At 58.2% G+C, this 16,939-nt stretch overlaps 2 protein-coding genes across 2 annotated transcripts; both read right to left on the reverse strand.

Annotated features, from left to right (window-relative positions):
- Positions 1–19: 19 nt before the first annotated feature.
- NAXE (NAD(P)HX epimerase) lies at positions 20–2,260 on the reverse strand. Its single transcript, XM_042976330.1, has 6 exons — positions 2,058–2,260; positions 1,833–1,941; positions 1,626–1,736; positions 1,437–1,550; positions 687–834; positions 20–327 (listed from the first exon to the last, which is right to left on the reverse strand). Exons 1-6 carry the CDS (start codon positions 2,237–2,239, stop codon positions 125–127), a joined length of 867 nt encoding a protein of 288 aa, XP_042832264.1. The 5' UTR covers positions 2,240–2,260; the 3' UTR covers positions 20–124.
- A 3,433-nt stretch (positions 2,261–5,693) lies between these two features.
- On the reverse strand, positions 5,694–16,862 carry TTC24 (tetratricopeptide repeat domain 24). The gene is made up of 10 exons (XM_042976327.1): positions 16,763–16,862; positions 11,288–12,006; positions 10,890–11,093; positions 10,171–10,299; positions 9,962–10,074; positions 9,543–9,641; positions 8,597–8,664; positions 8,346–8,452; positions 7,622–7,718; positions 5,694–7,042 (listed from the first exon to the last, which is right to left on the reverse strand). The coding sequence occupies exons 1-10, from the start codon at positions 16,777–16,779 to the stop codon at positions 6,961–6,963; spliced, it is 1,635 nt and encodes a 544-aa protein (XP_042832261.1). The 5' UTR covers positions 16,780–16,862; the 3' UTR covers positions 5,694–6,960.
- Positions 16,863–16,939: the final 77 nt, after the last annotated feature.

Consider the following 16,939-nt stretch of genomic DNA (forward strand, 5'->3'; position numbering starts at 1 on the left):
ATTCAGTTTGCTGTCCAGCTCCTGCCACCCAGTAACTTTTATTGCCAGAACAGCTCCCAGGACCCCATGGCGGTAGGAGGGGGGCGCTAAGTCTTTATTGGGAAGGACGCCCGCCCGTCTTCCCTCACTGCAGACGGTAGACACACTCCGTGTCAGGGTAGGGCGGCAAGTTCAGCTGGTACTTCTTTTCCAGAGCAGGAGGCACGAAACGACCTCCCAGGTAGTGATAGCGACCGGTGAAGTGGCTCGCAGACTTTTTGGGTGCAGTCAGGGAGATGAGCAAGTCTGGCTGGATCCCTCCAGAATTTCCCTTCTCCACATCCCATCCTGAAAAGAGGGTGTATTCAGGGAGAGAGGAGAGAGCAGGTGTCCATTCTTCCATACCTCGTTCTGCCCCTGTCCTGAACGAGCAGGGGCCCCGTGTCTCTGCCTGGGGAACCCGCATCCTTGGAGCTCCATGGCCATGGCCATGGCCTCCTAGGCTTTGGTCTCTTGGGTCCAGCACACAGCTCCCGGCCTGCCCCCTGGCCCTTTTGTGGAATCCCAAAAGCTGTGTTCTGCCCCTTTACACTCAGCTTGTTTAGAGCTTGGTCTGAGCCTTGGAAGAATGAGGACTCCTGGGTACCTATCTTAAGACAGGGCAGGACCCAGGCCCCCATCCCACCCAAGCTCCTCAGACCCGGCACCTGAGGGAATGTCGATACTCGCGATGGGCACGGTGAGCCCGCTCAGGACGCTCAGGATGCTCCGGAATGGCTCCCGGACGTCCCCTTTGAAGCTGAAGCCGAAGATTGCATCCACTACCAGCTCGTACAGTTCGTCGATCAGCATGGGCTGTGGTGGAGCAGGGAGAGGAGAGGGTGTGGGAGCCCCTGACCGGACAGGGCTGTCCCGGGCACACACCACTCAGGGGCAACGGGTCATTTTATCTCCCTCAGAGACTTCAGTGCAAACTGGTCAGTGATTTAGACCAAGCGGAGTCCACACGTGGTTTCTGTTCTGAGTGCCTGTCTGCCTGCCTGCCGTTGGGGCGGGTACGGGGTGAGGCCACCTGCAGCTGGAGGCAGGACAGACCCCTTGCTTTCTCTGCAACACCTCAGTCTCTTCACCTGTGAAATGCGTTAAGAAACTTAAAAAGCAAAGTTCTTATTTCCCATCCTTAGGTCCATGTCCCTGCAGAAAGGGCTTAGGATGAGGCAGTCACATCAGCCCCTTCTCAGGGGGTTACTGCCTGCCGAGCAGGCCCTGACCTCAGAAGTCAGAGGGAAAGGTGTGGCCATGGATGTGAGAGGCGGCCTCGGGCACTGCTGGAGCGGGGGCGGGCTCTTCACACTGTTCCTGGTCAAACGGTACACTTAGGCACCTGTGCGGGGCACTTCCCCACCTGCCCGGAGTCTGTCCTCCAGAGAGATGGGCGGGGGAGCTCGGCCACCTACCTCCGGGGGCATTTCACCAAGGAAGGGGATGTCCATTTTCTGGCACTGGGTCACCAGTGCACCGAAGAGTGGCTTGTTAGGCCTTTTGGGGTAATAGATGGTTGGCTGGTAGCCCTAGGGGGAAGGAGAGGGGTCATTCGAGGCCAGACCTCGGAGCCCCCTGCCGCCCAGCCCTGCCCCGATACTCACAAAGAGCTTGAGGTGCCGGGCACAGACCAGGCCGTCTCCTCCGTTATTCCCGGGCCCGCAGATGACCAGGACCGTGGGGGGGCTCCGGGACATAGACTTGGGGGGATAGGCCTGGAGGCGGAGTCAGGGGGCGTCACAGGGGCCCTGGGCGGCCCCAGGCCGCCCCGGCCCCACCCCCACCCCCCGGGCTTGACCGGCGCCACCGACCTTGGCTATGGCTGTGGCACAGCTCAGCCCCGCCAGCTCCATCAGCTGGTCCACGCTGAACTGGTACTCGTTGAACAGCTCCTCGTCCACGGCCTGGGCCTCCTCCTGGCTGCGGACACCCACCGCCTGAGTCCCGCCCCAGGGCGCTCGGAGCGCGGGCGCGCTGCCGCCCCAGTCCCAGTCCCCGCCCCCGCCCCGGAGCGAGCCCGCCCGAGCCTCGCCTACCTCAAGTACTTCACCGCCGGGCTCGCCATGAGCGCCGGGTCCCCGCGGCCGCCCGACTGCGGCCGCCGCGTCCCCCACCAGGCTGGCCTCGCGCGGCAGACCCCGGCCGGGCCCCGGACGCGCTGCAGGTGCGAACCGGCGGCCAGCAGACCAAACCCCAGCAGCGCCCGCAGGGCCCTCATGGAGCTCGCGGCGCGCGCCCCTCCCCCCTCGTCCGGCGCAGGCGCGGCCCTCGTCCCGCCCCCCTGGAGGCGGGGCCTCGGCTCGTCCCGCCCCCTCGCGAGCGCGCGGCCGCCTGGCCTCGCGTTCCCTGGGGGCGGAGCGCTTCGCTCACAGCGGCGTGGGCGGTGGCTGGTCGCTTTGCGGGTCCTGCCCAGAGGGCGGCCCGGGCACTTACCAGCCGCGAGTGCATGTGGCACCCCTGGTGTCAGTGCCCTGCGAGTACGCGCTCCACGGGCGCCAGCGCTTGCAGAGCCGGCCACCGCGCCCGCGACGCGGCGCTCGGTAAATCGGGCTAATGTTGTCACTTACACGGCAAGCGGTTCCCAACGCGGGATGGACTGCTCAGGCTGGAAGAGCAGTACTCGAGAGACAAGTGATGGGGGGAAACGAAGGTTTGCTTTATTCAGGAAGAGAATGCACTAACACCCCAAAGGCCATCTTCCCCATCCGGCCAAGCTGAGGGTTTAAAAAAAAAAATTTTTTTTTTAAATCTTTATTTTTGAGAGAGAGACAGAGTGAGAGCAGGGGAGGAACAGAGAGAGAGGGAGACACAGAAGCCGAAGCAGGCTCCAGGCTCCAAGCTGTGAGCACAGAGCCCAACACGGGGCTCGAACCCACAAACCGTGAGATCATGACCTGAGCTGAGGTCGGAGGCTTAACCGACTGAGCCACCCAGGCGCCCCCAAGCCAGAGGGTTTTAAACGGGAGGGCGGTGCCAGAAACGTGGGGGCTTGTGCAAGGGAAGCTGGTGCCTGGGCCCTTAGTCATTTGTGGTCATGATCTTGGGCAGGCCTTACCTCCCGGAGAGCCTGATCCCTCATTCCTCAAGGCCAGTGGTCTAATCCCTAGGAAAGTAGGTGTTCTGCTACAGACCAAGGGACTTAGGTCAAGCAAGCAAGGAGCCCCTAAGCTTGAAGTAAGTTAAACCTTAAGAGTGGTTGCAGTGCTGTTTACAGTATAATTTAAGACCCCTCCCCCAAATACATTAGCTGCCCCTACCTCTGCTTACCAGGATAGCATGCTTCATTTCTCTAATCATACATAATACTTGTTCCCTGTCATCAACATAATAGCTATGGAAATACAAAGTTATAAACCTTAAATAGGTTGAGAGTGTCATGGTTAAAAATGTAGTTGAAACCATAGGCTCCAGATTCCAAAAACATATCAAGAAACACCTGGAGGGGAAGACTGCAATTTTTACCCAAGAGGTTTTAAGAACGCAAATACAAAAATACAAAAATAAAAACTAAAAAGAGGGGTGCCAGGGTGGCTGAGTCAGTTAAGCATATGCCTTCGGCTCAGATTGTGATCTCAAATTTGGTGAGTTTGCCGCTGTCCTCTTCAGATCCTCTGTTCCCCTCTCTGCACCCCCCCTCAAAAATAATAAATAAAATAACTAAATAAATAGAATGCAAACACACACTCTCACATACTTAAGCGGCGGAGTGTGGGGGGGGGAAGTCTTGGGAATAACACACCAGTTACCACTAAGACACTACGATAAAGTAATTAACCAGGTGAAGGTCCTGTTTTTATGTTATTTTTCTGTGCCATGAATTGTATCCTGGCTAGTTCACTGAGAAAGGCAAGAACTCCCCCTGCTTTTAATTACTTTCCTGCTATTCTCCTTTTGAATTATAAAAGATTTATCATCTCCTGTAAGATATACCCTTGTCCCCCAGCCATGCTTGTTTTACATGTTTGTTGTATGAAATAGAATTTATCAGACTGCATTTGTGGTGGAAAATTGTTTTTGTTAGACTGTGTTTGTGGCTGGAAATTGTACATCTAAATTGTAATGTCCCTTACAATTGGATAATCTTATCCAAGACCTCATTCATTTTATACCATCACCAGTATGTATAAGTCCTTCCCCTTTTTGTTAGGATCTCTTTTTTTGTTTTTAAGTAATCTCTACACCCAACATGGGGCTCGAGCTCATGACCCCGAGATCAAGAGTCACACGCTCCACCAACTGAGCCAGCCAGGTGCCCCCTGAAGATTTATTTCTAAAACACAATATGAAGCGTGCTTTTTTGACAGATAACATTTGAATACTTACATGTGCCACACGCTAACATGAATCAGCTCATTTTACCCTTGCAGCAACCCTGTTATCGTTCCCATTTTACAGAAGAGCAAACTGAGGCTTCAAGGTGTTGAACCACATGCCCGATGACACAGCGGTAGCTGTTGGTGGAGGGGGAGCTAGGGTCCAAACAGCCTGAATGACAATGAAAGGGTTGTCATTGCTGTCTTCATTCTGATGAGATGTTAAGTATAGGACAGTGACACAAGCATATCTCACCACATGTCCCCAGGAAGTAGAGCCGAAGACCTACTCCATCCTATTTCTGCTTCCAGGCTTCTAGAGTTTTCTTTGAGAAATGCCTTCAAAACCAATTTATTAAAGGCTCATGGATCGAGCACTCCTGAGTTCCGGATGCTTACACATTTCACCCTGTCGATCCTACGATGCATTTTTATCCCCACGTTATAGATGAGGACATTGACTAGCGCAGAGAGAAGTCATTTGCCTAAGATAATACAGCTATTCAGTAGTAGAGTCAGTGACGGTTGACACGGGGTTGGCCTGACCCCGTGGTATACTCCCGTGTGGCAGCTGCCGCTGCTTGTCCCTCAAAATCCACTCTCCTTTCTTCCTTCGGCAACAGAACCCCGGAGTTTTATGTGGCCACACGGCTGCCCGGCTTCACACTACATTTTCCAGTCTCCCTTGCAGCAGCCGGGCACGTACATGTGACTAAACTCTGACCAATGAGGTCCGAGCAGAAATGACTTGAAACTGCCAGATGGCACCTTCTAAAAAACGCAGGTTTTCCTCCACTTCCTTTTTCCTTCTTACCGGCAGGAATGAAGGTGCTATGCCGCAGGTGGGGCAGCCAGGTTAGGACATGGCATGGGAATGCTGTGTCGGGGACGGCAGAGCGTCCTGCCTGACTCCCTGAGCTCCAGGAAGCCACCGCCTCCATGGGGACTGCTTACGTGAGACAGGAGTAAAGTTCTCTCTGTTTAAAGGCACAGTTACGGGGCTCCTGGGTGGCTCGGTCGGTTAAGCGTCCTGCTCTCGATTTCAGCTCAGGTCACGATCTCACCGTTCGTGGGTCGAGCCCCGTGGCTGGCCTTGCAGAGCCTGCTTGGGATTCTCTCTCTCTCTCTCTCTCTCTCTCTCTCTCTCTCTCTCTTCTCTCTCCCCCCCATCTCTCTCTGCCCCTCCCTCTCTCTCCAAATAAATAAACTTTAAAGAAAATAAATAAATAAATAAATGGTAGATTACATTGGACTCTGTTACAGCTGGTGAACCTGCATCCGAATCAAGACACCCCCAACACCTGACGAGACAATAAGAAAGGTGAGCGGCCGTGTCCCCAGTGTCCTCAGCAGCTCGTGGCATGCCGGGCATATGGTAGGCCCTCGGCAGAGATTTTAATGAATCCTCAAAATCTCACGGTGAGGAGTTCCCGGTGTAGTGGAAACCCTCTTCTCGGACACGACCTGGAATGGGTTCTTTTATTTCAACTTAAAACAAAAAAAATACATTCATCTGCCATCTGTCAAAGTGTGGCCAGGGTCTCTTCTTGGAGAACAGGCCGCGACTGACTTCTTCATCCTTCGCGCATAAATGGACCACCTGCGATTTCCAGTTTGCTCACGGGGGCGGAACAGCGAGTGGCGTGGTTGAAGCAATCTAAGAGCAAAATTCATCTAGACTTTTATTATTTTGCAGCCAAACGTGATAATTGTCTTGGTCCCATCTAATTCAATAGTAGTTTTTGAATTGAGTCACCTTAATCAAGACTTCTAAGGATTCGACTTAGTTTTCATAGAAACGGTGCTTGTTTTCACACTTGGTTCACCAGTTTGCATGATATTTAATTAAATGACAAATTGCAATAACACATACGCCAGCGTAAGCACATTTGGTACCGACACGGTCAGCTCTTGGTAAGCACCAGCATGACCGGGGCGGGGGTGGAGGCGCGGAACTGCCCCGCGTTCTAGAAGGTGTTGACGGCCTGGGTTTGAGTCCCGGCTTCCCCACTGCCTAGTGGTGTAGCCTGAGAGGACAAACTCATTAACCCTGGTGCTGTCTTTTCCGCATCTGGGAAAGGGGGTCATCCACCGTGAGGACTGCAGGAGGAAGCACCGTGTGGTTTGTGCCCTGTGTGACCGCCGTGTGACCGCTCATCGCGGCTGTCCCACAGGCCTGCGGGGCTGCCTCCCAAACCCCCGACGGTACAGCAGTGCGTTCAGAGGTGTCCTCTCTCGGGCTATATCCCCGTTTCCCATTCGAGAAAATAGACGTCTGGAGACGTCAGTGACTGCAAAGCCTCTTGGCCAACATGTCACAGCTTTTGGAACTGGCAAGGGCCTCAGCAATCATGAGGTTTGGATCCAGAAGGAAATTCACTGTCCACGTTCCTCTTTCCTTTAGCCCCCTGAGCCCCAAACTTCCAGCGAGGAGCAAACTGAACATCTCAGTGCCGAGACCGCCAAGCCCTTGTTCAATGCGCACAACAGCCCATCTGTCGTTGGTGGCAAATCACGTGTCCATGCAGCGCTGAATCCCCGGGAAGAGGCTTGGTCCCAGAAACCCGGAACGTTTGAGTGTTGCGGAGGAAGCACAGAGGCCGCGTTCCGGGCCAGCAGAGTGGAGTCACATGATCGTACAGAACCCAGACTTGGCGAGTCTCCTCTGAGGGTTCCTGCTTGGGGTTTCCCTGGGCCATCCGGGCGACCTGCGGGAGTCAGGGAGGGCTTGCCAGGGGCAGCGGCCGGGGACAGAGCAGAGGGCAGCCTTCACCTTGGCCACTGGGCCCCAGGGCAGGAGGGGGCAAGCTGGAGCTGCACGCCCCCCCATTCAGTGGGACTCTCCCTCTCTGGGAGGCCTACGGTCAGGCTGTGCAGGAGACAGGGGACCCCCAGGGCTCCAGAGTTGGGTGAGTGTTGTTAAGAGTGTTCGAGGGCTTACAGAGAACAAACTGAGGGTGGACGGGGTGGGGTGGGGGAGAGGGGAAAGCGGGTGATGGGCATGGAGGAGGGCACCTGTTGGGATGAGCACTGGGTGTTGTATGTAGGTGATGAACCATGGGAATCTACCCCCAAAACCAAGACTGTATGTTAGCCAATTCGACAGTAAATTATATTTAAAAAAACAAAAAAAAGATTGCTCGAGGGCAGACAGAGAGGGTCCAAGCACTATGCCCCCAAGTACTTGGCCATATCTCCCCCACCCCCCTTAAAACCATCCAAAGCCACATCCTCTCCTACTCCTTTCATCCATTCCCCAGGCCTCTTCCCCTCCCCCGGGGACCCACCTATTGACTTGGGGGCCACTGGGGACCAGAATGCCAGGATGCTCCATTCGGAGGGGGCCTTGGCCTCCAAGCGGGAGATGGGCCCCGGATCCTGGACCTGGACGGAGAGGGACGGGCACACTCATCACAGGCCTCTCTGCGCCAAGAACCACATGGTGCAAAGAGAAAACTTTGGGAGAAGAACAAGGAGGGTGCGTGTCGGGGTGCGTTCACCGGGCGCTGGCACGGGGCGCACGAAAGACTACCCTCCGTACGGGGCAGGCGCTTGGCAAAGCTGGGCCGCCCACCGCCCACTGCTGCCCGGAGGACGGCACACTGAACGGAAGACAGGGAGTTCAAGTGTGAGTAGCAAGTAGCAAACAGCTCTGGCCCCAGAGGTCGAAGTGTTTGGGGGACGAGGCTGGTACACGGTGAGCAAGGGCAAGAAAATCACTCGGTCTCCGTACCTGGCACGTGGTAGGCTTTCAATAAAACTTGGTGTTCTAAGATGCAAAGTTCTAGAAGTTAGGAAAGCCACGGAAGCGGCCAGGAAGAGGTGACTGAGAAAGGGGTCAGGGAGACTGGGCCAGGGCCTTGAGAGGTGAGCAGGAAGGGGAGGGGGCTGGTCAGGCGTCAGCGGCAGACCCAGGGGGAGGCGGGGCATCCAGGAAACCAACGTGGGGGAGAGAGTGCTCCCGTGTCCAGGTAGGAGATGCACAGCTAGGGACAGCCTGCTGCCACTCACACTCCAGCCTCTGCGCCCAAGACGCCGGGGGGACATCCGGTGGGGCCTGGTCCTCTCTCTCCTCCTGGCCCTCCTCCAATTCCTCTTCCTCCCACCCACCCGAAGACCTGGAGGGGTGGGGAACAGGAGGCAGAGCAGCACCAGGGACACGTCCCCCACCCCACCCCGGGGTGCCTGCGTGGCCGCGGCCCCAACCCCACCAGCGTCCGCACCCCCGTGGAGCCCCGGAGCCCCGGCCCCACCCCACTCACCTGTGCCTCACTTCCACTCTGCCCCTTCCCGGCCCTCCTGGAGCCTGGGGCCTCCCTGGAGCCCAAGTCTGGGGATGGCGGGGAGTAAAGGGAACCCGCTGTGACGTAGCCGCGAGCGTATGTTCCCTCCACACGCAGCGGCCCCACACAGAGCGGTGCTAGACGCTAACTGGGATGGGCCACGCCTCTGAGAGCGGAAATCCGCGACGAGGTCCGTGCTAGTAACGCTCAAGTTAGAACTCGGGCTCACGGACGATCAGACATGGCCAGAGCCTGGCCTCCACCTCATCCTGCCTGGGGCCTCCAGGGGCAAAGTCACAGGAAGTCGGTGGCTGCCTTCAGACGGACCCCAGCTCTTCCCCAGTCCAGTCCTCTGCCCGGACCAGGCTAATTTAGTTTCACTTGCAAATTATAAATACAGTGTCCTAGTCTTTAAGAGAAGACATGAATCCCATTAAATAAATATAATAAATAGTCGAGTATAATTTTAATTCCTGGGTGGGAGGTTCCCCGAGGTTATCTGGAGGGGTGAGAGGCAGGGAGGCCAGAGAGGGTCGGGGGAGCCAGAGAGCCAGGGGCTGGTGGAGACGCAGGGAGAGCCACCCCGACTGGGAACCGCAGCACCGCCCCCACCGTGTGGCCTGTTGGAGAACTGCAGCCAGGGACTTGGTTTCCAGCTCCTCTGGGTAGGGCTCAGCCTCCGGGCTAGTGACCACTCGGGCAAAGGCCTGGCACTGCCCAGCGCTGGGAGACGGGCCACCCCCCCCCCCCCCGCCCACCTCCCTACCAGCAGGTGTCCTCGGAAAAGCGACACGTGTCCACTCTTCGGGCTCTGGGGCAGGTGAACACACACGAGCAGCCCGGGGCAGCAGCCCTGCTTTGCCACCACCCCCTTCTCTGGGCCACCTGTCCCCACCCCCACTCCTTGTCTCAGGTGTCACCTCACCAGGGCGTGCGTGGGGACGAGCCCGGCCCGGGCCAGGTGGGTCCTCATGGCGTCCGCCAGCTTGGCCACCAGCCGGTCCCGCACAGAGTCTGGCTCCTTCTGGAGGGAGGGTAGATAACGGGGGTGGTGGGGGTCCTCTGGGGATCGGGGAGGAAAGAGACAGGAGGCGGAGGAGGGAAGGGGGCTTCGTCTTCCTTCTCTTCTACCGCAGCCCCGGGCCTTTGCCAGGATCCTGTCACCGCCTGTGCACAGTTGTGGACAGACGAACCCCTCGTGCCAGCAGTGTCCCGGGGCCCAGCACACTGTGCCCTGTGTGTCTGTCTGGTGGGTGACGAGTGGTGGGGGAGACAAGGCGAAGGCAGGAGTGTCAGCAGAGGAGGGGAGCAGGGAGAGTTAGATTCTGGGGCGCAGGGTCTCACCTGACTCCGAGCCAGCGCCTCCTTATAGTACGTCAAGGCCTGGTCGTGCTGCCCCAGTCTGGCTGCGGCAGCCCCCAGCCCCTCGCAGGCCTGCCATTGGCCCTTCGTGTCCCCTGGGGAGAGAGCCCGGGGGTCCTCTGGCGGCTCCCCACGCGACGGACCCTCCCCACCAGCCCCGGGGACCCTCCGCCCGTCCCCCTGCCACTCACCAGTGTCCCGGGCCGCCTGCAGGGCGTGTAGGTAGTTGTCTCTGGCTGCCCTGTGGTCCCCCAGCTGGCTCAGTACAAATGCCAGGCTGCCAAAGCTCCGGCCCTGCTCCCGCCGCTGCCCCCCAGAGCCTGACGACAGAGCCACCCCGTCGTAAGCGGGGGGCCTTGGCCTCTGAGGCGTATCCCCCGGCGGCCAAGGCCGGGCCCCCGGGAGTCCCGGCGCTCAGCCCCAGCGCGCCTCCAGCTGCACCGCGGAGGCCTCTCCTCAGGCCTGCTTTTCGGCCTGAACGCACCCCACCCCCCACCCCCGCTGGCCACCTTGAGCTGGGCAAGGTGACCTGACCCTGCGAAGCGGCAAAGTTCCCTTCCTGCACGTGCAGCAACCGAAGCTCGGAGAGCGACAGGGACTCACTTGCACACAACCACTTAACCAGAGAGGCACTGGCTTCCACATCAGGCTCCTCTCCCGCCCGGGGCTCTGCCCTCTGCCCCCCCCCCCCGTGTCCCCCCAGCCCCAGGCCTCGTCTCTGGGCCCTCAACCCACCGTCCTGTCTGGCCATCCCATCTCCTGCTCCCCCAACCCTCACCTCCTGGCTCTGGACTTCCTGGCCCCATAACCAGTCCCAAAGGTCCGTCCACGCTCCAGCCTCGGGCCCCGGCTGGAGCCCCCCCCCTTTAGTCCTTCGGTCCCAACGCAGCCCCCAGCCCCTGGTGCCCACCATGCAGGTCAGCAGCCTTCTGGTGACACTCCCGGGCTTGCCGGTAGTTGCCGAGGGCACTGTGGGCCGTCCCGAGGTTCCTCAGCACCGTGGCCTCCTCTCCCGGCCCGCGACACAGGGGCAGGGCCCGCAGGAAGGCCTCCGCTGCAAGCGGGAACAGCTGGAGCTGGCAGTAGCTCAGGCCTAGGTCGTTATAGAGATGCCCTGGAGGGCGTGGCCAGGGTCACGGGCAGCCAGGTCAGCTGCAGCTGTCCTGGTGCGGCCCCTGTCCCCCTCTCCTGGGGTCCTCCGGCCCTTTCCCCAGCCCTCGGAAAAGCCTCCGCTTGCACCCCACGTCTCAGAGCATCGCCTGGTCTGATCTCCCCAGACCCCACTTCTCCTCTGCCCGCAGGCCTCACCCAGCAGTCTGTGCTCAGGGCTCCTCTCAGCAAGCCTCCGGCTCTCCTCCAGCACCCGCGTCACCGTGCCCACCCCATGCCGCCCGCTCTTCAGCATACACCCCGCCGCAGCCCCCAAGGCCAAGGCCGCAGCCTGGGGCTGCCCTGCTTGGGCGTAGGCCCGGCTTGCCTCCTGCAGACAGTGGGCTGCCAGCTCAGGCTGTCCCAGAGCCTGGTAGCAGGCTCCCATTTTTGCCTGGACTTGCCCATGGTCGCCTAGTGGCTGGTAGTGACCCAGGGCCCTGTGGTACCAGGCCAAAGCTTGAGGCAGGTCGCCCAGGGCGTGGTAGGCCAAAGCCACATTGAAACACTGGTCGCCATGACGCCTGCCCTGCGCCTTCTCCTCAGGTCGGGCTCTCAGGAGCAGCTCGAGGCCCCGGGCTGGGTCCCCGGTCTCCACGTAGGCAGCCCCCAGGTTGAAGGCACAGGCCCGGAGAACAGGGGCGTCGCGAGTTTGCGGGGCCTCCGAGGCCAGGACGAAGGCCCTCTGGAAGCTGGTCAGGGCTTCGTGGTTCCGGCCAGCCAGGAGCGCCCCGTGGCCAGCCCTGGTGAGGGCGTGGACGCTGGCCTCTTGCTGTGGCCGCTTTCCCCTCTGTTTCTGCTTGGAGGTTGAGGGTTCAGGCTCAGACTCAGGCTCTCGGGGGGTATCCTCAGGGTTGGAGGAAGACATCGTGCTGACACTGGGGAGCAGGGGGGTCAATATGTCACCCTGGGCTTCCTCCAAAGCAGGCTCCCTCTCGGGTGATTCAGCTCTAACCCCGCCCCCAGGGCCGTAAGGACTTCTCGCTGCCGCCGCACTCCGCTTCCGCACCCCTCCTGGGCGCCACATCAGCCCTTACTCCAACGTCCCAACTCGTTCTCTGTCCTCCTTCAGGACCCAGTTCAAGTAACAGAAAGCCTCCTCCCTCAGCCATGTGGGTCCTTCCGGACCCCACGGCACCTTGTGCCCGTGTCTTTTCCAGTGTTTATCACACCGGGTGAAAGTTGCTGACTTTCTTGTCTACCTCTCCTACCAGATTTGGAATGACGTTAGGGTCTGGCACGTAGTAGGTCCTCAATAAACGTCCATCGAATGAGATGGAGGTGGCTGGAGGCGATGATTAATGCGTTAATGCGTGTGTACCCGCTGCCACTGGGCTGTGCGCTTAGAAACGGCTTGATGGGATAAAAAGGTATGTGTACCTTACCACGACACAAAAAACATTCACTGAACGAGCAAACGAAAGGGCTGCTGAACGGAGCACGCGCAGGGCCTCCCCTCCATCATCTGTTCTCTTCCACCATCACTGTTCCCCACGGACACCCTCGCACTCACAATCTAGGGGCTCCTAGGTGTGGGTCGGGTCAGCTCAACAGATGCTACACCCCGGGAGCCATACAGGGCGCCGGGGACGTGGAGCTGAGAGGGCTATTGAATCGGCAAGGAGTCAGCTTTCAGGACGGAGGATGCCGGCCGGCCATTCATGCCCACGCCCCACTTCGGGGCCTCTTGTTCCACAACTGGCTGGTTCTGGGCCCCCAGCCCCCTGCTCCAGTCATCACATGTGCTTCCCTGTTAGGATCTCTCTCCTAGAAAGGCAAAGCCTTTTCCTGAACTCTCTTCCCAGGAGACCGGGGGGAGGGTGGTAAAGACTGGGGCCTGCACGCTCAGCGCCCTCTCCCCCCCATTTCTTTCCTTGTTTCCCCTCTTTCTTGGAAGAGGCAGGCAGAGATGTCTCTCTTTTCAAAGAAATTCCCCCTGCAACTAAGAACACCTAGGAATCCTGCCTTCAAGGCCCTCATCCCTGGGACATTCCGCGCTAACCCCACCAGGTCTCGGGGCCCCAGCCACAGGATACCTTACCTCCCTCGATCCTCTCTGCGGCCGGCTTTCTGGAATGGTCCCTCTGGCTTGGGTTACCTCCCCAAGCCCTTAGCTCAAAGCCCCGGGGTTACCAGACAACCAGGCACCGCCCTCCACTCCTAGGGAATTTTTTGATGGACAGTTCAGACGACCTATCCCAGTGCTGGATCACTGACGGCACTTGGGCAGTTACCTGGATCCCATCGCCCTTCCTGCCCCACCACTGCCCACCTCTGCACACACCCCTCAAGTCCCTCACTTTAAGCAAGGAGCCAAAGCATGACGGGCCTGTGCCTGGTTACAACCTCAGAGATCATCTGTGCCAAACTCTCATTCCGCAGAGGAGGGGACCAGGCTCAGAAAGCAGGTAGGACGTGCCTGAGGTCACAGAACCATGCAGCTGGGGTTAGAGCCCAGGTTTTCTGATTCTGGGCTGATTAGCCCAGGGTCCCTTCCACTGCACTGGGATTGCAAGCTTTAATGAGGCCTGGGCTGTCCTAGAAGTGAGCCCTTTCACACACACACACACACACACACACACACACACACACACACACACACACACTGTGCTCCTGTGTGGGTACATTCCACATTTGGGAACGAGGGGAAAGGCGATGGTCAGGAAAGGCCTGGAGATCAGAAGAGTCTCTCTGCCCCTGCTCTGATCTGCAACATCCATGTTCTGCTTAATGAGAGGACAGCAGGCCCGTGACAGCGGCCCCTACTGTGCTAACTCGCTGAGGGTGGCTGGCATTAGAAGGCAAGTGTCCTCATTTACCTGGGGCAGAAGACTTTTTATTTGTATTTTATATATATATTTTTAATTTTTAATGCTTATTTATTTTTGAGAGAGAAAGAGCATGAGCAGGGAAGGGGGAGAGGGAGGGAGACACAGAATCCGAAGCAGGCTTCAGGCTCTGAGCTGTCAGCACAGAGCCCGACGCGGGGCTCCAACTCACGGACCGTGAGATCGTGACCTGAGCCGAAGTCGGATGCTTAACCGACTGAGCCACCCAGGCGCCCCCAGAACCCTCTTTTAAAGTAGAGAGGCCTTCGCCAGAAACCAAGTTACCAGGAAGTAGTCGGGCTCCCCCGAAACGGCTGGACAGTGTTTGCTGAACGCCTGCGGTGTGCAGACACAGCGCCTCGTGCCACAGACGGGGCCCGTGCCCGCAGGCTTTCCCAGCTGCCTGCAGCTCCCACCCGTGGGCCGGCCTCCAGGACGCTCCCACAGCCCGGCCAGGGCCTGCCAGGCAGCTCCTCTGTGCCCGGTCAGCAGCCTTCCCTTAAGGGGAGAGGTTTTAGGGAGGTACGGGGACTCAAACTACTCTCACCGAGGTTCCAACGACCTCTCGATGACCCAGCGATCATTTCCGAATCATTTTCTTGTTTGATCCCCCACTTTATCCGACATCCCCTTGCAACTCCGTCTCCTCACTAGGGCTTCCAGGACGCGTGTCCTGGCTCTTTCTCTTCTTCGGACAGTTCCTTCTCTGTCTCCTTTGCTGGGCCCTCTGTCCACCCCTTAAATGCTAAGGGTCCCCAGTGCTCTGCCCTCTGCCCTTTTCTTACCTTACGCACACTTCCACGAACACTGCATCCACGCCTCTGATTTTCACACCACTGATAAGCCAATAATTTCTTTTATTGTTTATTTATTTATTTTGAGAGCGAGAGAGCGAGAGAGAGAGAGAGAGAGAGAGTGAGTGAGCACCAGCTGGGGAGGGGCAGAGAGAGAGGAGAGAGAGAATCCCAGGCAGACTTTGCAATGTCAGCGCAAAGCCCCATGCAGGGCTTGACCTCATCACTATGAGATCATGACCTGAGGGGAAATCAAGACTCAGACGCTTAAGCTTAACCGACTGAGCCACCCAGGCGTGCCCCCGCCCCCCCCCCCCCCCCCGGCCAATAATTTCTACATGCACATCTCCAGACTTACTTCGTCCAAGCAAAATTCCTGTTTCCTCCCATCTACTGACCCCATGTTCCACCACCAACCCAGTCCGTGAGCTGGAAACGCGGGGGGCATCCGTGACCCCTCTCCTCCGCTCTGGGTCATACGGTTCTACCTCTGAAACCTCTCCCCAGCGCGCCCTCCTCCGCTGTTTCATAGCCACGGCCGTGGAGGCGGCTTAGCGCACATCGGTGGAGAAGTCAAGCTTGGGGCTGCACTCGTGTCTTGGTGCCACCAGTTTTTAGCTGTGTGACATTTCTAAGCCTCGGTTCCCTCGTCCCTCTTTTGAAGATTAAACAAGATAATGCTAAATACAGTACCAGTAGGCAAGAACACCGGATGCGCGTCATTCTTGTGTGTTGGTCCCTAACCCTGGTATGCGAGAAATACCTCTCTGCTCAGCCCCTGTTTCAAGCCCCTGTTGCACTGGGATGGTGGAGACAATATGAGTCGGGATCTCTGTCCCCTCCTTTCTCCCAGGATGCAGGGAGTAGGGGACGCTAAGACTCGAGAGGGAAGGCCCGTTGGGTCCTCAGCCATTTACTTACTATCCACCGACACCTCCTTTCATCTCACGGACCTGGTCCTGACGGGGCCAGGGGCCCTCGTCCCAAAGCAGAAGTGAGGGTAACCCACCCGGGTACTTCCTTTCTGGCTCAGCTGGGGAGTTTCTGCACAACCTCATTATGCAACTGCTCCTTGTCAGGGTCCTGTGCTGCCCGGAAAGCAGGGAGTGCGACCTCCATCCCCAGGAGCCTAGATTCTCTGTGCTTTCCTGCTGGTGGAGAGCAAAGGGGATCCCTTCTGATCTCAGGGAGCACCCCCTGTCTTCAAACCCCACATCTCCCAGTTTTGTCTCCGCCCTGAGTCTCTTCTGTCCCTCTGAAGGTTTGGATGTTTCCTGTTTCCTACCCCTTCAAATCCCTCCCCTGAGACTACGAACCTAGGCTGCCTCCTGGCTTGAATGAGGCAGGGGAGTGGGGGGGGGGGGAGGGCAAAAGGAGACACACCATTGGGGAAGCCTGCTAGTTAATATAGTAAAAAAATAAAATAAAATTCAGGACAGGTGTCAGAATTATTTTCACGAGTTCAGACTTGACTATCTCCCACCTGTGCTACTGCCTTGCAGTCTCCACTGGCCTCTGCCCCGAGCCTCCCCCGCTCCACGCCCTGCTGCAGAAGGAGTCTTTATAAACTTGGAATCTGGCGCTGCCCTGGGTCCGAGGTGTTCCTCGGCTCGTGACCGCCCCCCAGAGCACCTCCAGGCACGTCAGCGCCGCGCGAGGTACCGCAGCGCCCGCCGTGCCCCTCCAGGCTCTCTTCCCGCGTCTCCCGGACCGAGCGTCGTTCTCCGATAAAACCGAACCGCTTCTTATTTCCTGAACTCACCTCCGGGCTCTTGCACATGCTGTTTCCACGGACTGAAATTCCTCTTTCAGCCTGATGAATTCTTGTTCCCTTTCCAACCCAGATCAGCTGCCGCCTCCACTAGGAAGTCTTCCTGACCTTCCCTGCCCTTAGCTTCGCGGCAGCAGTGACCTCGTCCCTCTGCGTATCACTGACCTCTAATTTATTTGACTTTAGGTCTGTCACCGATTCCAGAACAGCGGCTTTTAAGGCATTAATCATGTTGATTTACCTCTGCATCCGCACCATCCAGTTCAGTACAAGCTGGCCCGCAAGTTGGCGGGAACCAAGAATGCTACAGGAAGCGGAGCGGGGTCCGTGGGGACACCGGGGAGAAATGACGGCGGCAAGGGCAGAGGCTACCTTAGCAGCGGAGGAGCCCTAGAGGAACAAGGCGCCCACGGCCGGG

This window comes from Panthera tigris, chromosome F3, assembly GCF_018350195.1.
Source record: "Panthera tigris isolate Pti1 chromosome F3, P.tigris_Pti1_mat1.1, whole genome shotgun sequence".
Classification (NCBI taxonomy): Eukaryota; Metazoa; Chordata; class Mammalia; order Carnivora; family Felidae; genus Panthera; species Panthera tigris.